The sequence below is a fragment of the Tympanuchus pallidicinctus genome, unplaced genomic scaffold (genome assembly GCF_026119805.1).
Source record: "Tympanuchus pallidicinctus isolate F22 unplaced genomic scaffold, pur_lepc_1.0 scaffold3, whole genome shotgun sequence".
Classification (NCBI taxonomy): Eukaryota; Metazoa; Chordata; class Aves; order Galliformes; family Phasianidae; genus Tympanuchus; species Tympanuchus pallidicinctus.
The window spans coordinates 38,660,654-38,682,527 of NW_026294747.1; the positions used below are offsets into that span (position 1 = coordinate 38,660,654).

Here is a 21,874-nt window from a genome sequence, read left to right on the forward strand (position 1 = left end):
TCTGAGTAATTCTCTCCACTTATGTGCCACGGAAGATGGGTCATTCGATGGGACAGCAATCTTCTCAGTTCTCAAAGGGAGTTTGGAGCTCGCTAGATGTGCACCCCAGGAATCCTAAAAACTATTCTTGTATCTTAATGACAACTTATGTGTCCAGCAGTGCATAGTGATGGTGCTGCATTACAGAGCACTGTGTTTAGATCCTCACAACTGCATCATAGAAGACAAAGTCTGAAATAGGATCTCTTGTGTGTGACCATGGAAAGGAGCCATTACAGAGCAGAGACAAAAAGCAGGCTCCAAATTGTAACTATTCCCCATCCACACCCTTTGCTAATTTGACACCAGTTTAATTGGGCAGGATTGTCCTCGCAGTATTAAGCAAACCCGTAGATGATGGCTATAATAACAACAGCAAAAGAAAGCAAAAACCCAATACACACTTCAATCCAATTAACCTTCGATTAAGGTTCCAAAATCAATGCTATTCTTTTGGCCTGAGGAGGTAATATTGAGCCCTGAGAAATGAGCTACACAACGACCTTTACTTTTAATGAGATCAATAGAAGTTAGTGTCGCCATCTCTTAAAATAATTGGCAAATATTAAAGCCAAATTAAGGCCAGAGACTAGTATCTGCTCCTGATCTAAAGAGACAGTCACAAATGGAGGTGGGACAGGAAAGGATAATGCCCTATGAGGCATTGTAATATGGGTCTTATCAGGGCAGGCAGAGAGATCTGCTCTACAGTGACCATGTCACAAGATTTTTTTTAATTTGCCCTTCATCTTCGTCTCAGTTGGTGCCATGGAGCCAGGACCCCTGCAGTGTGGTCAGGAGGCCATAAAAGTATCAGTGACATCTGCTGGGTGACACTAGCCAGCTGGTTATATTGCAGCTACCAACAAAGATGATATACTTGCCATCTTGTGTACATAAGCTTAAATTTGCCCTCACTCATGGTTTTTTTTTCTTGATAATTATTCACACTGCCCTAGTATTTGTAAGGGTATTTATTTGTGATGAGCCTTCTAGTGTTTTTTTATTTGTTGTTCTGTCAGCTGGTTGTGCTGTTAAGATTTTCATTACTTACAGGGGCTGGTGTGTGTCTGGAGTTTTGCTGCTACAGAGTTCTTTGCAAGGAGATATGAGTTCATCAAGCAGTGGGACACAGGAGGATAACATTGTCTATACTTTCCAAATTGTCAGCTGTAGTCCAGCAGTGCTGGGTAACACTGATGACAGCAAAGCTATGTGTATGTACAAGAAGAAATATATCACTACTGCTATCTGTGCAGCCATACAGCTTGAGGTCCTCTGAATTAGGTGACAGAAATGCAGTAGGTGTACTTGGTAAAACAGTTGGTGTGCTACTTACGAGTCAGATAACTAGAAAAGGTGGGTAAGCCACAAGGTAGGTAAGAAATGGATAGAGGCAATTGTGGAAAAATGTTACTATAGCTGAACTTTGTAAGGTTTGCCCTTCACACTGATTTTATTAGTAATTTCAGTAATGACCTTGACATGAGCAGAACTTTCTGAAGGAGGTTGCAGATGGCACCAATTTGGGAGGGTCTGTCACTATAGAGAAGGATTAAAGTAGCAATAGCACTTGGTGGCCTTGAGGACTGAAGTGATAGAAAGGGATAAAAATGAGAAATACCGAATGAAAAGCTGTACTCTTAAAACTAATGAGAAGAGTTTCTTAAAAATGCTGGGAGTTTATCAGAGGAAAGTGACGTATTGGAATTAAATTTGGGATATTACTCAGTTGGCAGAGTGCATGTTTCCAGTATGGTGCAACTGTGTTAAAGGTAGGTTGACTCCTTCAACACATCAGATAAAGGGACATTCTGTAGAAATGGGGCTGTATTCATGCTGTATAGCATGTATACTCATGCTGGTAATTATTGTTTTGGTAAACACACTGTTGGGGGAAAGGACGAGTTAAACTCAAGGGATTTGGTAGAAAAGGAAGCAATTGACATAAGCTGGATGTGATTGAAATTAGTATCAGATTTTGATGTCTGTACTGCATTCTTATTTTCTTCTGTATTGTAACTCAAGCAGGACTTGAGTTACAAGCCAATGCATAGGTTGCTCTGAAAGTAATGTCTGCTATTTATTTCCATGGAAAGCACAACAAATATAAAGAAAACATTAACACTGTTTTATAGAGCAAATTCTCAGCTGCAAATCAGTTTTTTTCAGCACAGTCACCATTATTAGCTATGCATTTTTGCCAGTGATAAAGAAGAGTGTGCATGCTGTGCTTGTAGAAGTCTGCACCACCTTCTGCATCGCTGTGCTCACATCCACTATTTGGTCTCCATAGATATTCAGGAAGTGTCAATGAATGTGGGTGGGTGGGATCTTTTCTGCATAAAGAAATTCAACTCCACTCCTTTGTTTCATATGCACTTTCTTGTCCGGCACCATTTTGTCAGATTGCCCCTCTGCTGCTGTCTGTTGCCCAGCAACAACGTGTAACAGAATATTGGTGGGAAGGTTCAACCTCTACTGCTGTGCCACCAGCGTCTACCTCTGACATTACAGGCCAGCATAACAAAACCAGAGGCATTAATTTTGGAGCAGTCTTCATACAATTTACTTATTCCTCAGCTACGTTTTCAAAAAGGAAAAGAATGGATTGAAAACGTGCAGCTTGCCTGACACAGCGCAATGATCACGTAACATGGCGATGGGAGGTTTTGTTTTGTTGGCTCACTTGGTGCCTATAGTCATGTTCTGCTGCTGCACAGGAGAACTTCTTTTAAGCAGTAGCATACCTTCTGGCTATGGACAAGGTCTTGCTTCTGGCCAGAGACAGTCTGGTGTCATTTTTGATCTATCAAGCTCAGCTCTGCTTGCTGACAAGCGTAGTTATTTTTCTTGTATGTTATACCTAAATTGTCCCATTCTTAGTTACATCCTTTTTTACTTATATTTCTTGTAGCACATTCAGCACTACAAGTGCCTCTCTTTGTTTGGTATTCAAACCTTTTAAAATTGTTAGAGTGCTTCTGTTCTGCTATTCCTTAGCCACCTTCAGAATCTTCAGCAATTTTAATCCTTTTCCTGAGTAAATTCCTCTTGCATGCTGCTCATTTATTTGCTTTCTGTAAACACATTCCATGTTGTCTGAGTCTCTATTAATGAGGTGTCTTAAAGTGAATGTAGAATTCCAAGGGTGATTTTAAAATTTTTTTTCACTACATTCAGTAAAGCAAAGCTGGTAGACCCTGGTAGTCATAAGGACCTTGTACTGAATGACAATCAGGGAGAGGAATGGTGACCTCTCCTGTCATAACATAATGTCTGTTTGTGTTTACTTTGGTTTTGCTAACTTAAATCGTTGTAACCTTTTGTCTAATTTGCTCTGCACTTTCACCTCAAGGTCTTACACAGCCCAAATGCGTGCTGAATTCCTCTCTTCACCACAGTAGGGGTTTTTGTGTGTTTGTTTTCTCGTTTCACCTGACTGCGTTCTTCCAAAATGAATTCTTTGTAAGTTATTTATCCAGTGGCATTTTCAGTGAGAGTGCACTGAAGGCCAATAGTGATGGAGTACTGTACTAGAGAAAGAAAACGGGCAAGCACGTGTGGGAAATTTGGTGGCTTAGATGACAGGCTCTTCCAATTGTTTTTCCACAAGTATTTTAAATACCTTATTCCCATAAATATTCGAAAATCAAACCTTGTCCTGATCCCCTTTTACTGCTTCTTTGGGGATGTAGAAATAGAAAGCTAGGAAGCTGGTTAAAACAGAATTCAATTTTTTTTTTAATTTTTTTCACTTAGAATGGTTAGTGAAAGTATTTTTTTCTTAAGTCTAAGAATCCTATCAGAATATCTGCATTTCAGTCCTTCAGCAAGTGTGCATGAGATAAATGTGTACAGAAAATGAAGCTACGTCAGTCTTACAGAGTTGGATATATGAAATGTTTGTATCAGAGGTCATATATAGCATATGCAACTTTGAAAACTTAAGGGGCTATATTGCATTGAATGTATGCAAAGGGGTTGCAGTTATTTCTTAACTTTCTGTAAATATGAATTCTTTTTGTCTGAGCTATAATGACAGATCACTATTCACATTTTGCACTCTAAACCTTAGAAATATGGATCTCTAAGGAGGAGACTGTGGAACTACTCTGGCAGCCTGTGCCAGTGCTTACCCGCCACACAGTAACAAAGTGCTTCCTCATCTCTAGATGGAATCCCCCATATTCCAGTTTGTGCCCGTTGCCTCTTTTGTTGGCAGTGAATGCCACTGAGAAGAGCCTAGCTCCTCTTCTCTGTACCCTCCATTCAGGCATCTACAGACGTCAATAAGGTGCCTCTGAGCCTCTTCATTTCAATCTGAACAGTCTCTTCACAAGAGAGGAGCTCCAGTCTCTTCATTTGGATGGCCTTATGTTGAACTATTTCTAGTATATTTGCATCTCTTTCCAGGATGTCAATATTTCATATGTCCGTGTCTCTCTTGTACTGTCCTTCATTGCTTCAGTGATCTGTGCTGGTAATTCAGAAGGAAACATTTTTCCCCTCTGTCAGAACTTACGGTAATACCTATGTGGAAATAAGGAACTGCATGACTGTGATATACCACCTGGTTGTCTGATTTGGTGTGAGGGCAGCATTCGCCATGATTCTGTAATGGCTCCAGCACTCACCTGAGGCATGGAGGGCTATCCTTCCTTGTTCTACAGTCGGTGTGCTGCAGAAACAGTTCTTATGCTTCCTTATCATTTGTAGTTACGAGAGCATTCCTCATAAGGATGGTGTTTTAGCTTGGTGGCTGGTGGTCTTCCAGTTTCTCTTCCAGGCTGTTGGTACGGAGCTTCGCATACTTTGTCCTGATGCAGTAGTGTGGCTTTGTTCTATAGCTACCTAAAGAGGAAGTCACTGTGCTCCTCTCAGAGGCTGCTGCATATTGTAGGTGGTAAAACAAGACCTTGCCTGGCTGCCAGGCATTCTGCAGGACGCACTGGTTAGTATAGCATCACCTCTGCTTATGGGGACAGCTATCTGTATGCTGCTTACACTGTGCGTCTGGTGGCATTTATAATGATTGTCTTTTAATTGGCTTTTAATTGCTTGGTCAGCACTCTGTTGTAGAGCATTATGCCACTTTCTGGTGGCAGGGAGGCCTGGCAGTGGAATGTCAGAGTTGAGAGGCTTCTGTGTGACCGTGGTGAGGGATTGATCTGAGGCCCTGGTATTGTTTGTTTGCACACAGGAGATTGTTAAGTTGAATAACATCTATGAGTGATGAGGAGCACTGGTATGGAGGTATGCAGCAATGATAGGATGATTTAAACAGCTTTCCTGTGCTGCTTCATCTTCACAGATATTATAAGTTGGATTAGTATGGGACAGAGGAAAGGAAGAGTGAAAGTGGGGAATGGTGTGATGGAGGGAGGGCAGAGGGAACCCACATTTGCTCTAGTAAGCAAATGAACAGGCTGAATCTCCTCCCACCCATTCACTTTTGGTTCCTGCTGTCATCTGTGGGTGGAAACATGAGTCCTCCTAGAACCCATCTCAGCAGCTTCTTCCATGCCTTCATTGTTGATATTTATCTGCCTATATCTTCCATCTCATTTTCCTCCTCCTTACTAGAAACCTTATTCATACTCACAGATGTTTTTTCTTTTTTTATGCCGGGCAAATGTTCTAAAATAACTTCTGACTCCACAAACATCTTCATGTTGCTTCCTGTGTGGATCCTTCCCTAAGCATTCTTGATCACTTTGCAGTTGATGGCAGCATAAGGACATTGGCTTGTGCCAACCTTTTGGTCCTGCAGAGACATACAGGGTCTGCTCCTGTCCCTAGCAGGTACCCTGCTTTGTGTGGCACTGTGTGACCAGCTCCTGTTTCCTCACAGATCTCTCGCAACCTGGGAAAACTCTACAGTGAAATGATCTTTGTGAATGGCTTTGTCCACTGCGACCCACACCCAGGCAATGTGCTGGTGAAGAAGTGCCCAGACTCTGGCAAGGCCTACATTATTCTCCTGGACCATGGGCTCTACCAGGTATGTAACTGGGGGGGCTTCCAGGTCTCTGCAGGGCTCCCTTGAATATCAGGCTGGAAGATCATAACCAGCTGCTCTGTTGCTCCTTGAAGTCTGTATGAATGTATTTCTCCTCTTTTTCCTGTAACTCTCCAAGGAAACTTCCTGACTTGGGGGATAAGGCACAGCTAGGGGACGCAGTTTTCCTCCTCCTTTCTTCTCTGTGGACTTCTGAGGGGTCATGTCTTTCTCCTCAGGTGCTGAGCGAGTCATTCCGCATGGACTACTGCCGCCTTTGGCAGGCCCTTATCAAGGCTGACATGAAGAGGGTGCAGAAGTACAGCCGGCGGCTCGGGGCAGGGGATTTGTACCCTCTCTTTGCCTGCATGCTCACTGCCAGGTCCTGGGAGTCTGTCAACAAGGGAATTGACCAGTCACCAGTCTCAGCCAGCGAGGTAGGACTCATGGGCCCTTCCGTACTGGGAGTCCTTCCTTCTCCTTGGATATTTTTCCCTTGTTTTAACCACTTGCACTGGTGCTATCGCAGTGATGTTGGATAACCCTTGGCAGCTCCATGGCAAATTCTGCATTTACAGCTAAGCTAGAAAAAAGTGAGGAATTTTTCTGCAATGTGTTTTATAGTGGCTGAACTTAATTTCCCAGTTTCACTTGTCATGGGCTGCTTAAATTTTGTACGATATTTTAATGGGTTAGTGTTCACCAGTTCTGGGAAGGCAAATCAGCCTTTTCTTAAAAAGAAGTGTTTAATGCAGCTGTGCAGGCAACCAGCAAGGAGGATAGGATGAGGCAGAGGAGACATAAAGTCTTAGTGGGAAGAAGACATGAGAAGGGTAATGCATTATCACTATTCATGTAAATGACTATCAGCACTGATACAAACTCCTAAAAACCCTTGGAAATTACCTCCCAATCACAAAACCTATTAACTTGAAGTCAAGGTTGCTTAACTGCAGGTTCTGTCAACTCAATCACTACAAATGCGGGAAATTGCGACTTACGTTCCTCCCCCCCTTCCCTATCTGCACATGCTGGGATCCTTCTCACACCTCCTAGCGCTCGTTACGTGCACGCAGTGCCTTAAGAATAGTAGCAGCCCCTGCCAGCTGTGCTTTTTTTAGAGATGAGCATATACTGATGTGATTTCAGTGTCTGTAGGGAGAAATATGTTATATTCTATGTTTTGTTCTTATCTGCAAACATTTGTTGTAGATAGGATGATAATAATTTAAGTAGCATTAAAATATTGTTCTGTTAAATTCTCTTTTGGAAATCCCTGTGGGTTGGCATTTCATTTTGGTGGATGTGGCTGAATTTGCTCTGCTGGCTTGCTGTTACACACAGTAGTGAATAGGCCAGATACTTTGGGTAAAAGAACACCCCTGGTAACTTGATTGCTTCCTACCTAAGTTAATTTTGTGCATATTAGAAATGATTTAATGACTGTTTAGCAGATCTGTGCTTTGGTCTGCTGAATTCTGAAGCTGATAGCTCCAGGAAAAAAAAAAAAAAAAAAAAAGTAGGGGCACTAAAGTGAACCAACACAGTGCTGACTACACGGCTAATACTTCAAGGCCAGTGTTGAATCTGAGCTAGTAAGCAATGTTTATCCTAAACCGGCTTATGTAAGTTATGCTAGAGATATAACCATGGCCGCGTGGTGCCTTGTGTGGGCTAATGAACTTTGTCAGAACTGGATTGCTTGTAGGGAGCCAGCTCTGTTGGCTCTGCCTACATGACACAATTAATGCTGAAACTAGATAATCCTGTAGCAGATAATGGGGAGCTGAGCAGATTTACTGTGGCATTAGGAAATGAGCTGCTGTTTGCCCTTAGTTTAGAGGTGAATTTGGAAGATTGTATCAGCCGGGAAAGCCAAGTGGCTCTGGTAGGCAGCTGCCATCAGCTAGGGGCTTGTGAGAGGGTGCGTGAGGGTGGATTGACAGGAGAATGTTCTGTGAGACCCTCCTGATACAAAATCTTAGTTGCAGTGCTATGTCCAATCTGGGGCACTGCCTCTGGAGGAAGGTTTGATGAAACTTGGGAGAGGCCAGTGGGAAGCTATGAGGACTGGTGGTCAAGCAGATCTAACTCAGGAGGTAAGTCAGGGCAGAAGCAATCTAGAAAAGTTCAGGCTGAGAATTTGTGTGTGTGATTTCAGTCTGTTAAAGACTGCTGCAAGCAGGACAGGAAGTATAATGGGCATAAAATTTCAGCTAAGAAGATTTGAGTAAGAATATGAGAAAAGCCAGATCTAATGGAAAGGGTAGTGAGATACTGGTGCAGTGGTCTGGGGAGGATGCTAGTCACATCACTGGGGAGTTTTAAGGACAGGCTGGGCGAATGTGTGAGGATTTCTCTAGGTGTAGTTGTTCATGCCTAAAGCCAAGGCAGGCAGCTGACTGCTCAAGGTGGCTGCTAGCCCTATCTCATCAGATTTTATGATTGCGTTTTGCTGCATCCCGCAGCTGTCTCTGTGATTGCAGCCAAGGGGCTTTTCTCAGGTCCTGTGGCACATCTCAATTCTTCCTCCATGTGCAGGCTTCACTCTTGACAGAAAATGGCAGTTCTGATGACAGATCATGTGGCTGCTATGTGGTGTGTACAAACAGCTGGAGCTAAAAATACAAAGAGAAGAAAGAGAAAACAAAACCTCTTTGTGGAAGATAAAGTACCTCTGCTGTGGTGCTGGTGAGGATAATGAATATCAGCAGAGAATTTTCTGCCAACAAATAGTGGAATGAAACATTTAACATTTAGGAGAACTGAGCATCTTCTATCTGAAGCTTTATGTGTTTGGTCAGCAATAGAGCCAGAACATCATTTATAATTTATTTGTCAACACCAAAGCAACCGAGGTGGTGCTTGAGCTAGATATACCTATGACCACCATGGCCTGCATACTGCTTTTGTGTGGGCTTTTTACTCTGTATTGAGTCTTAAGTTTGCAAAAGTTGAGTATGAGATCTCATATCATGAAGTACGTACACATACACACATTCTGTCATTCCGTAGGAGAGAATGTTTTATAGCAATCCTTTCCTTTCCTTACAAAGGACCCTCTCTCTCTTTAAGAAGTCATTTACTACCCTCTACATCTGTCCTGTTGGATTCTGGCTATTTCAAGTGTTTCAGGGACTTTTGGGGGGGTTTACCAATTCATGTCATGGCCTTTGTAGGAAGAGGTAAGAGCAGAGTATATATGGAATCAGATCTACCATCCTGTCCTACGTTTCCTGGAGTGATGGTGAAACTGTCAGATGCAAGCAGGCCTGAGGCAGAGGGCTGGCTGTTGTATGTGCTACAATAGTAGCCATCTTACATGGTTCAAGCTTGTCAGTAATTGCTGAGCTGTGCCATCCTAGGTAGAGATCTTACCTTGGTTAGTTTATTTGTAAGCTGAGGAGCTGAAGAAAAGGAAAGATCTCTGTGTGTGCCTTGATTTTTGTACTTCTTTCAATATCTGATCATGGCTACTGCGAGACAAAATATAGGTGTGTCAGACCAAGGGTCCTACAAATTACAGTTTTATGATATTTTGGGTTAACGTGAAGGTATGCATAATGCTTTCTCACCTTCACTCAGCTGTGTTGAAAACAAGGACTAAACGGGGCCTTGGAAATAGCTTTACCAGTAAATCACAAAGCCTTCAGTTTCATGGGACAGCAGAACACATGTGACATGGACCAGCTGGTTGTTTTTGCTTTTTAGTACCTGGTAAAATGCTGTCTCCTCCTTGCAAATCTCAGTTGTGTCTGGACATGAGTTTCCCACACTCAGCTTTTCTGTCCTTTCTCCCTGACATGACCTGGCTGAATGCAGGATGTGGAGATCCGGTCCAATGCTGCTGCTTACCTACCCCAGATCACCCAGCTCCTCAACAGTGTCCCCCGCCAGATGCTGCTGCTGCTGAAGACCAATGACTTATTAAGGGGAATTGAGTCAGCTCTGCATACACGAGCCAGTGCCAGTTCCTTCCTCAACATGTCTCGCTGCTGCATCAGAGCCGTGTCTACGTAAGTCTTTTTTCCAGACATCGCAGCCCAGACACAGAGCAGCCTCCAGATATGGAAGGCTGGCTGCTCTCTGAGGGCTAAGGAGAATCCTAGGGCCAGCAGGCCAATGGACCAGTCTCACAGCAAGTACGTGAGCAAGCAGTGTGTCAGGATTGCTGGAGTGCTACAAATGTGCAGCCAGTGAAGGCTACAGCGGTATGCACCTGTCCTTGTTGAAGTAAAGCTGGGCATGGAGGGAGAGGATGCCATGGCCTTGGGCACTGTATGCAGTGCAAAGGGAACTGGGCTCATGTGAGAGCAGGCTGTCTCTTCTGCCAAATTTGTGCCAGAAAAGGAGACTCCAATTCCTCAGGAACTTCTGTTTGGAGAAAATCTGTACTCCTAGGAGACCTGACAGCTGGTGATTATCCAGGAGTGGGACAGTCTACTCCCCTGGGAAGGGTTGGTTGTACGGAAGGAAATTGTAGGATAGGCCATCTTCCTGTTGGACTGTGTCCTGCTGGATCTAATGCAGCTGTTTCTCTCATTCTAGGTATCAGAGGAGCAAAAGTCACTCAATTTTCAGGAGGATCCACATCTCACTCACAGAAGCACTGAGTCTATGGCAGATCAACTTGTATGAACTCTTTCTGTGGCTGAAAGGGTCTGGTCTGGGAAACTGGGTCATTGCTTTCCTGAGCCGGATGCACTATTCCACGTAACTGTCATGAACTGATGGGAGAGGCTCAAGTGTTCCCGCCCTCACTTCTACTCTCCATGGCACATTTGCATTTATGATTTTTTCTGTCTGTTCTGTGGGCTATTCTTGGGTCTTGCTCCTTGTTACATGCTGCACTGTCCTTGCTTGTTACAACACAGCTTTCTCTGTGGCAGCAAGATTGTGGAGTAGGTATGAGGGTTCTGCTAAGATTGTGGAGTAGGTATGAGGGTCCTTTCCTAAACTTTATAGTTTAGGAAAGGAAGGCATGGTATACTGTGTGTCAGGAAAGGCATAGTACTTTCTCTCCACATTTGAACTGGGGAAATTCCACACAGATTCCAGTGGTACTGCACTGGAAGCAAAAGACTTTTCTAGTCTCTTTCTTAAACAATCTTACAAAATTTAAAAAAATCACTGCCCTGCCTAGAATACCCCCAAACCCCATCCCTTTAAATTACAATATGATGTATTTTAGCTATTGCAGAGTCTCCCTAGTCTAACATCTGCTCAAATGTGCAGAGAGTTTCTCAGAGAGAAGTGAGACCTTGTGGAGAGCTGGCATTATGGCTTCTACTTCCAGCACTAGGGCACCCTAATGGTGAGAACAGTGGACTGGAACCCTGGCTTCCTGAGGTTCATCTCTTCTGTTGTCAGCAAGTGCCTATGTGGTTTTGGACTTTTTCAGTCCTGTTTCCTTGCAGTTGTAATGAAGGAGACAGTGGTCCTATGGTTTGTGGTTTTTATTTTTCTTTTTTCAAAAATCAGGGATAGGAAGAGGAAGGACAACTCAGGGCTCTGAAGCTGCTGGTAATGTATGTGTACTGTACAGATGCTGCCACACAGCCAAAATAAATGTGTTGCATCAAAGATATTTGTAGGATGGATGCCAAGCTCTGTACTCAGGGTGATATTGTGACCTCTAACCTCAAACCTGTCTCCAGGGGAGTGAGTGATGCAAGGCAGTGCTTGTTAACTGCGAGGTGAATGAAATACCATCTTGGTCCTTCCTCTGCTCAACCGGTTTGTTCCACATCCAGATCCTCTGCTGTTGCATCAAGTGTGTTGGGATGGAGTGGAGGAGTGGTTACCATCCCCCTGGTAGGACACACCACTCCTGGCCAGCCAGATCCATGCCATGCCTGCCTCCTCCCTGTCTGCAGAAGTGTGCTGCAGCACGTCTGTGAGATGTCACCATCCCCATGCTGCACATTGAGCATTTTGCCTTGTCACTGCCTGTGACATTTCACTGCTCTTGCCTCAGATGAAAACCTGCCACTTGCTCGGTGGTGCAAGTGACAGATCTGATGACTCTCACTGCAACTGCGGGATGGTTACCAAGAAGTCTTGCCCAGTGGTATCTCTTTTGCTGATCCTAGGAGGTGACCCCGCTGTTTGTGAGGATTCCACTAGCGAGCAAGATGGAGGTGACTGCTGAAGTCATTTCAGCTATTTCATCAGCTGTCTTGGTGAAAAAGGGGCTCCATGCTGAGTAGCAAAGATTGAATGGGAATGTTCCTTCGCTGCCACCAAGCTTGTTCAGGTTTGGCTGAGGTTCCCTGAATCATTAAGGCTGTGCCTGAGAGTAAGGCACAAAAAAGGCATGTAGTCCTCCCATCTTCATACAGCTTCCCAGTTTGCTCAGTTGTGAAACATCACCTTGCAGTATGTCCACTCGCATGTGAAGGGAATCATGGGGTAGAAGTGTGGGTAAGTACCTGTGTGAGTCTTCAGTGAACTGACTCTCTTACTGGCTGTGCAGAAGAGGAAATGGATTTATTCACAAAAGGTACCTGACTGCATGTGCACTTGGACATATTGAGTTAGTGACGTGGAAATGTGGCTTGTGACAGTGACGGTGTGTTTTTGGTCTCCTATGCAGTCAATTGCTTGAGCCTTCCCTATGATGGGGACAAGCAGGAGTGATGTGCTTTCCCATCTTTGCTAAGCACGAAAACAGAAAGCAAACTAAGAAAAATGTCCTCACAAAGCTTGTCCCCCACCTATGCAGTGACAAGTCAGAGATTCTCCCTGCTTCTGGGTTGTGTAATAGCATCAGGGAATAGAGTGGAGGTGACTGCAATGACGAGACTCCTGAGTCGACATGAAGTCACAGGAATCCCAAGGTAGTGATCCTGCAGTCTGGATGTGAGTAAACTGGTCATGTGAGCAGTCTTGCTGAATCAGTACCTTTCTTGGGCAGTTAAAGCTGGTAGCCTGGCCACTGGGGGATATGCCTGTCTCATTCTCTTCACAAGCAGAGCTATGCTCAAAAAACTGGTCAAATGCACTCAGTCACCTACTGTGCAGCCCCTTCTTTTAGCTGCCTCTGCAAAAACTGTTGCTAAGCCCTGTCTAGAAATAATGACCAGAGCGCTGTTTGGATCTCTCAAAGATCTGTGAAAGCTCATTCCTTAATGGGATCCTAGTCATATAACTCATTTCCTGAGGATCCTGCAGCTGATATCTGCGTGGATTGCTGAACCGCAGCCTGCTCCCAGCCAACCCTGTTCTTTCATCCCACCAAGACCCAGCTACACAACTGCTAACAATGCTGCTTGCGGAAGGTGCGAGCTCTAAAAGTGGAAGGGTGTCATCAGTCCCTCAGACTCATTTTTGGCAGCATGCAGCAGTCAGACAGCAGGGTATGTTTGAAAGAGCTTTGTCTATTGACATTAGTTTCTGCCGGGAGGCTGTGTGCGGCAGAATTAGCAGTGGGACTCCTCAGTCAGTTTTGCTCAGCTCTCTCCCTTCCCACAGTCAATCAATGAGAGTTTGCCTCAGGAAAGAACAAGCAAACACCCAGCATTTGACCCTTTAACATTTTTGCTTTGTCTTTTTGCTGAATGCTCTCAAAGGTGAATCTGTTAAAAGGCTTTTGAAAAGACACCTCCTCATCCCAACTGTGCTTGTCGAACATGGATAACCTGCATCAGTTCTGTGCACTTGGCTTCTCCCTCCAACCTGCGTTTGTTGGTGTTCTCACCGCCAGCAAATGCAGTCTTTGCTGTTCTGCTTGCAAGTTGACACTCTGCCTGGGTTTAGCTGTGAATGAACTGCTCTCTGCTTGGTGCAGGTATTGAGCATTTGCTTTAAAGCAGACTCCTGAACGCACAGACTCTTTCTCAGGACAGACAACTGGGGTGGTTAGGCTGAAGCCAGAGATGCAAAACTAATGTGCCACTTTCTGCTCCTATTGTATGAAATACTGCATTATAGCTTGCTAATGTCTTCCTTCCTAATAGCTCTTGGTGCTCTCAGAGGTGCTGAGAAGGCAAAAAAAAGCCTTCCAACTGATATTTAAATGTGCATCACTGGGTTGGCTTAAGGTGGAAAATGGGGGTAGTCAGTGAGAATGGTGTTGCCTTGCAAAGCTGTGCAGGAGCTTAGGGTCGCAGGTGAACAGGTTTCTTTCGTAACCAAATCAAAAAGTGAGAGAGCATTAGTCCAAGCTAAACACCAGAGCTTTACTTAACATGTCCAGTGAATTTTAATGACAATGGGTTGGCTGCATACAGATGTACAGATTTAGGCTGCGCTGTGCCATCTGCCATCTTGGAGGACTTGTGAACCTGGTGCAGTCACAGTGTAGAGGATTCCCAAACTAGCCACCGTCTGCATCTCATAGCAAGTGAACTGCAACCACCACTCAGCCTGGCCACCACTGAAGTTGATTCCAAATGGGGTTGTTAGGGCTACGTAACTCTTGGTATGGTTCTTGCCTCTAGCCACTGCTTCTGTCCATTTCCCCTCTACAACTGTCTCTGGAGGCAACAGCCACTCCACACTCACTGCCTCTTACTATGCTACATGTGGTCAACCTGCAAAGCCCAAAGGCTTTCTGCTTCTGGTTTGCTGATCTTCATGCACTCCTGGCTGGGCAGGCAATGGCCATTCTGCCCCACTGCCTGTGAGAGGGACCAGCTCTGGCAGCTTCATCGTGAGCCATTAATAGCCGTGCTGGGCAGTCCTGCCAGGCTGCAGGCAGCTCTTCGGAGAGCAGCACAAGGTTCCGTGTGATGCTGTGTGATCCCAGCAGTTAATGTTTCTAGCTCAGACTGGGAGCTTGAGGTTTGGAAGGGAGGAGACTTGAAGGAAGGAAAAAGGAAAAATAAAGATGTGCCATCTTTCCCATTTAGTTAGTAAATACCCAAAACTGTTGTGTCTGTAAGCTGATGCATAATCTTTAAAAGCTTCTGGTCTGCTCTACGTGCTTTTTGTTTTGCAGGTTGCCCAGACACAAGCAGACAAAGTGAAGAGTTCCCCTCCCGCAACCCCACATGCCACTGCAGTGTGGTGTAATGCTGAGGCACAGCCATTTGCAGGCATTTTTGAGCTTTTTTTTCTTTGTCTCTGTGGAGCTTTCATGTGGCTGTTATCCTCCCTCCTCCATATGAGACTGAGGGCTCTCCTGAGCTTTTTGTTCCAGCTGGTCAGCTAGCAGCTGTCACTTGATGGGGATGCAGGCTGGTGCATTTGAAGCCCTCAGCTTGGGGCCTGTCTTGGCTCCCTGTGGTACAGAGCTGGGAGGCTTGGCAAGGCTCTGCAGTCCCTCTTGGCCACCTGACTTTAGCTCCACCAACCTGCCTGCAGGCTGGGGACATCCTTGTTATTCCAGGCATTTGCTCAGGACTGTGAAAGAGCTGGAGAGTGAGAGAGTGGCATCAGTAATTCATGAATTACCCTCCTGAGAAACATTATCCTTCCCAAACATCATGCAGGTGACAGTAAAATTCCCTGACTTCTTACTTCATGAAGAGTCACTAGAGCCTTTCTCCTGAAAAGAGAAACCAGCAAAGTCGTAGCCCTGCTGAAAAGGAGCAGGAGGGGGTTGTGGTGGACCCACATAAGCATGAGCTTGCAGTGTGTTCTCATTTATACTGGTGGAAGTCACATCCTTGGTTATATATGGAGCATGGCTGGATTGTTGTACTCTTCTGTTTGGTGCTGGTCAGTCCAGACCTGAACCATTGTTCCCCTTTTGAGTCTCTCATGTCAAGAGGATGTTGATAAACTGGGCAGGGTCTGTTGGAGAGCTATCAGCATGGCCAGGACTTGCTTCCTACAGCCTGAGAAGGAGATGGGCTTATTAAATCTGGCAAAGGTGAAGCAAAGGGACGTCCTGATAATGGATAACAACTGAGAAGAAGTTAGAGAGACAACAGAGCCAAAATCATCTTGGCAGTGCCAGATAATTTAATGTGGGCCAATGGCCACAAGTTATGCCTTGGACAATTGAACTGGAACCAAAGAGAAAGTTCCCCACCCTGGGCTTGTCTTTCCTCTGAAATAATGCCCAGGCTGGTGCTTGCCAGCCATTTTGTTTGGTTTTGTTGCAGACTGGCTGTGAGTCTGGGTGCCCTGGCTTGAAGCCAGGCTGGGTTGTTTACCTTGCAGCTTGAATTGCCCAGCATTTCTCAGTTCCTTCTTAGATGAAACCCGCATGTTTTGGTGCATTCATGTGAAGGTTCTGTGTGCTCCTCTCCAGGATCCTGCTGGGAGCCCACTTACACCAAGGCTGCCTGAAGCTTTAAAATAGGAATAAATTCTGCTTGCATCCAGATGAAGTCTTCCTGAGTGAGTTGAAGGGATGTTAAGTGACCTTTGTGTGTGGGAATTGGGGCCCATGCTGGAAACACCCATTGTTTCTTCATTTGAGGGTGTTTGAGCCCCTTGCAGGACCTGCATACAACTGAGACCTTCCCTGCATTTCCTTGGGAGGCTGCAGCCAGTTCTTGGAAGTGTAGTGATCCAAGCCTCTGTCATCTCCAGGAATCATTGCAGTGTGTTCACCCTCAGCTAAGCTTGAATGATCTCTGAAAGTTGCAGCTCAAGCAAGAGGTGATTCTGCATCTCTCTGTGTGGCTTCCACTAAACCTGTGACACGTTCAGGAGCACCAGCCTCCTTCAGGAGCTTTAGTGAAGCTCAAAATTGTGTTCTCAAAAGGGAGCTGCCTTTCTGAGTTGCCTTGTGTGACACAGAGAGCTTCCCTCTGCTTGGAGTTCTCCGTGACACTTCAGATCAGTGGCAGTGTCAGATCACTGGCTGCAGTCTTTGCATAGCTTCCCTCTTGACCCAACTTGCTGCATTCCAGGTATTCTCACTTTCAGTGTTCTGTTAAAAACTGTTCATTCAACCATTCAGCCTGCACAATATAGAGTAGGAAGGAGGAGGTTTTTTGTGTGTGTGTGTGTGTGTGTGCGCGTGCGCATGCATGCAAAATGCAGGTTAGCTGCTAGTTTGCAGCGCTGCAGCTGTAGGTTTAGTGTGGATGTAAGTGACCAAGCAAATGTCTATCCAGTGTGGTTGTCCCTGCAGGCTGTCTTCTGTGGTGTCTGTGGACTGCAGGTTCCTCTGGCCTCTCAGCTGACTGCCTCATAATGCCTCTGACTTTAATAAACCAATGACAGAAGAGGTTGCTAAATGGTAGCTAATAAATAAAGTGACATGCACTAAGTCTGGTAATATAATATTTCTCCTAAAGAAAATATGAAAAATAGTAATCACAGCCGTTGTTATTACTATCTTGTCCTTTGTCAGGCTTAAACTATCCATCATGCTGATAAGGCTGAAAGGAATGCCCAGCAATGTAAGATGCATACATCACAGAAGATGCACTGGAGATGAGCAGTAGAAAGCTGCTCTGCAACAGAGTGTATGGAAGGCTGAGCAGCATGGTGGCATGGGCTGGGGGTTTGTTTTGGTGTGTCAGCACACCTGGAACACACGGGTGTGAGCCGGGGCCGTGAGAGGATTGTTTTATGTGGTGAAGGGCCACAAGAAGCCGCTGATGGCTGTGCCTTGCAGTTTCCTGCTGTGGAGGCAGGCTGTGGGGCCAGGCAGGGTGCTGCAGTGGGCCCCTGCGGCCTACACAGAGGCCTTCCGGGAGGCAGGTGAAGCACCAGGCAGCCATGCCTAAGGGCTCTGCCTGTCCTTGCAGCTGCAGATCCTGCTGGCCAACACCTCTGGGACTCCTGTCCCATCCCCCAGGCAGTGACTGGGGCAATTACCCATCCATCGTGGTTAATTAGCACTGCTGGCCTCCCCACACACACCGCTGCATGTGTTCCCAAAATGAGCTGTCGTGGGTGCCATGAAGAGGTGAGTGCGGCCGCCATTGTGAATGCGCTTCTTGTTTGTCTTTTCAGTGCCGAAATCCTGTCAGTGAGGAGAAGCGATAATAACATGCTATTAAGTTCTTTTTGGATAATGTAATTCAGGAGTCAGGAGGCAGTTTGGTCATTTATGCCTTTGAAAAGCTCGGAATAATTTCCAGTGTCATTATCTTCCCTTTTAAAGAGCCCGTCTCAGACATCAATACACAGAGCCCCTCAGTGCCTCATATTGCTTTTGTAGTTTTCTCCCACCTTTTGTTCTTTTCTCTGAGTTTTCAAGGATTTTGTTTTTGTTTCCAGTCAGCCACGTACCCTGAAACACACACCACGCCCGACCTTTCTGGTTTCTGTAGCTCTTTTTCACTTTGTTATCTGCTTGAGAGCTCATTCCTGTTTCATTTCACTGCTCCGGGCAAGGGATGGGGAGTGGCTGCTACACAGTCCCACATCACCACCCAGACCTCTGGGCAGTGGTGAGGGGTGGGCACAGCATCTTCAGCCTCACTGCCACAGCACGCGGGCATGGCCTTGGCAGGTGAGTTGCGTGTAGGGTGTGATGCATCATTACTTGCTTTGCTCATGCTTTTGTCCACTGTGTGCTTCTGTGTAAGCGGTTAATAGGCATTTTTGCCCTGAAATAGCCCCCAGGATAATGGAGTACAGCGGCTCCTCTGCAGATGCAGCTTACACTGTGGGCATGAAAACAGGCAGATGTCTCCTAGTGAATGCAGCAAAAATTACTACCCAGAACTGGGGCAGGAAAAAAATCTGGCTCTTCTGCATACGGAGGCCGCAACTGAAGGGGAGAATTTTATTCATTAAATTAATTGGCAGCAGTCTCTGAAATATCAGCCTTGGCCTTAAGATTGCTTCTAGTCTTGGAAAGTATCCTAGCTCTTCTGGTTTTAGAAGATGGTATACGACTCCTATTTTCAGTGTGCTGGCACTGCTGAGGTTTCAGTGCAAATGGGAGGGCTAATGCCCTTCCATGGGCTGCCTTTTCCTTTCCAAAGGGAAATGTGTTCTCCCAAGCTGAGTATGAAAGATCTGCAGGGATCTGAACTCAGTCATAGACTTATAGAATATCCCAAGTTGGAAGGAACCTGTATCATTGAGGCCTACATCTTCTGAAGGAACTGGCTGGCACTCACATACCAGCACAGCCTTTGCTGGAGTCAGGGTGTGACCTGGCATGAGCTTATTTGCAGAGATGGTGTGGGAAGTCTTGCACAGGAAGCAGGAACATTAGCGACAACACATGGCCTCATTAAGGGGGTTGACTGAGCATTGCTAGCATGGAGTATAAAGTTTCCTTGGGTGTGAAGAGGAATGAGGATGCTCTTTCCTTTATGAGGGATGAATAGGTCTCTTAAATATTTGTGATGGTCTCAGAGTTTAATTCACGGTTCAGTGCTAATATTACCAAGAAGGAAACCACGCAAGCAAATGGTGTATCAAATACATCTGATCACAGACAACCATGCATTTCATTTTGCCCAAAGAACGTGGAGCAGAGACCTGCTGTTGGCCCAGCTGTGACAGGCTGTGCCAGCCTCCATTGCCTTGTCCAAGTGACCCTGTCAGCATGGAAGTAGATGAAATAGTTGCTGTAGCCTGGCACATTCACCTGGCTTCTTCCAGCAGCGTGTTTGTGTGGACAATGGTCAGAGAAGGACAGAGTGCTCAGATCTATGAAGAAGGGCTGAGTGAACTGGATCTGTTCAGCCTTGAGAAAAGAAGGCTGAGAGGGGACCTGATCCAGGTCTATAAATATCTAAGGTGTGGGGGGCTGAATGGCGAGGCCGGACTCTTTTCAGTGGTGAATGGTGACAGGACAAGGGGAAACGGCCAGAAACTGCAACATAGGAAGTTCCACACAAATGTGCTAAGGAACTTCTTTACAGTGAGGTGACGGAGCACTGGAACAGGCTGCCCAGGGAGGTGGTGGAGTCTCCTTCTCTGGAGATGTTCAAGACCTGCCTGGATGCCGACCTGTGCGACCTGCTGTAGGGAACCTGCTTTGGCAGGGGGGTTGGACTCGATGATCTCTGGAAGTCCCTTCCAACCCCTACAATTTTGTAATTCTGTGATCTTAGAGAGAATATCACAGCTTGGAGAGCAAAAGGAAGTAAAGAAGAAAATAAAAGCACAGGGAAAAAGTCAAGGGCTCTTTTTTGCTAGGACAGTCAGAACAGGGCTGGTGTATTAAAGCAGGATGGACTCAGCCACCACCACTACCCTCCTTTTGTCATTGATTTCTCACGTGTTCAGTGGAAAAGAACTGCTTGGGATATCTTTGCAGCAGGACATACGTTTCTGTGCAGCCTTTGCACAGAAAACCATGCTACGTGGTTACACCACTGAGAGTGTAGAATGCTGTTTAATATCTCTCCCCATTGCCTGTATTGGATTGACAATAAGATGTGTTTAAACAACTATTCTATATCTTACAGGTTCAAACAGCAAATTCTGCTGGACGCTATACATAGAGTCAGAAGAATTTAACTTAAGATAGCTCTGTATTACTACTGTATTCATATAAAGATATTTTTGAACTCCACACTGCATTACTCTAGGGAAGCCATTCTGGGCTTCTCACCAAACAAACTGCATGTTGGACAGGGAATGTTGTTCCTTTTGTATGCATCTTCAAGTGGGTCAATGAGTATATTGGCCACTGTTACCAAATCTGAATGGATTATCTCTAGGCTCCTACCAGCCTATTCAGTATCTGTTTTTCCACAGAAGTTCCTTGAAATATATGGATTAAAAGCATTACAAGTGCTGAGTATTGTAAGTGTCTCAATTGAAAACATACAGCCAGTGTCAAGAGAGAGAGTATGTTTATATTGTTAAGGCGTGTGCCAGTGAATGATCCCACTGCATATAGACTTTCAATTTATTTTTCTTGTTTGGCTGTGGTAGCATGTTAAGTGGCACAGAGGTTTTGGAAGGTTTGGGGCAGAGAAATAAGCCCTAAGAGGAAGAGTCTTGTAAAGCACCTCTGTTCTACTTTGGTCTTTTATTAATATATTTCAGGGGAAATCCATTCCTGTTATAGGCTGAGGTCTTCAGCAGAGCAATAAGCCCTCTTCACCATGAGCTCTAGGGCTGCATAAAAAGAAAAAATGTTTAGAATATTCGCAGGTGCAAATTTTCTGGTTCTTTGCTGAAAGGACATGCTGCATGCCCTGAGCACCTGCCATGATGTAGCCAAAGTGACGTCTGAGTGGTGTAAAGTCATTAAAACATTAACACTACTTATAATTAATAGCTACCATTTCTAAAATGAAACTGGGCTCTTACTGGCCGTATAAGACCAATGCTCCATCTAGTCCAGACTACAGGCTCCAAAAGTAGTTCATTCTAGTTGGTCCCAAGAAAAGTGAAAAGCCTTGTGAATGGACAAAACTTAGTTGCCAGACCGAGAAGTTTCCTTCTACTCCATACTTCTGTTTGTAGCAAATCTGAACTTTTAACAGGAAAGATTGTGTTTCTTTTGTTAATACACATCAATATATATGTCTTTACATATAATGCTGCTGTGACTGTTTTCAGTGATTACTGAGTACTTTGAAATCTTTGTAATTGGTACAGAGCAGTGACTAACCAATTGACTGTGTCTACCTGGGCCTAGGCACCTCTTATGACACAGAAGAGGCAAACACTGACTCAGAGTGGTTACCAGAATGTCCTGTTCAGGCCCTCCTAGTCTTATGAGTCACTTGGCTCACTCATATCGGCAGATTATCTTGGATGCTTGAGTTATGTGGGCTGGGGTTGAATCACCGAGACCCCATGAGGCATCTCCATTCCCAAGATAGGATCAGTCACTCCAGTAAAGTGCAGATAAACTCAAAAGATGGCCTTTAAAACCACGGTAAGTTATTCTCCACCTTTAATATTTAATCAGAACAATGAGTGTTTTGTTTCCTTCCACCTAAATTGATGCAGCCTGTGACTGTTGCAGCACTGAACTGTAGTATGAGTTTGTGTTACAAAGTA

General features: G+C 45.1%; 1 protein-coding gene across 7 annotated transcripts in view; it reads left to right on the top strand.

The window, feature by feature from the left end:
* ADCK1 (aarF domain containing kinase 1) overlaps nt 1-10,955 on the top strand; it is a 78,932-nt gene extending 67,977 nt beyond the window's left edge. For all 7 annotated transcript variants that reach the window (XM_052695566.1, XM_052695565.1, XM_052695562.1 and 4 more), the window contains 4 exons: nt 5,894-6,043; nt 6,280-6,477; nt 9,863-10,056; nt 10,589-10,955. In XM_052695566.1, coding sequence (XP_052551526.1) covers nt 5,894-6,043; nt 6,280-6,477; nt 9,863-10,056; nt 10,589-10,757 — 711 coding nt within the window. In that variant the 3' untranslated portion in view covers nt 10,758-10,955. The remainder of the gene's footprint in view (nt 1-5,893; nt 6,044-6,279; nt 6,478-9,862; nt 10,057-10,588) is intronic.
* The last annotated feature ends 10,919 nt before the right edge of the window (nt 10,956-21,874 follow it).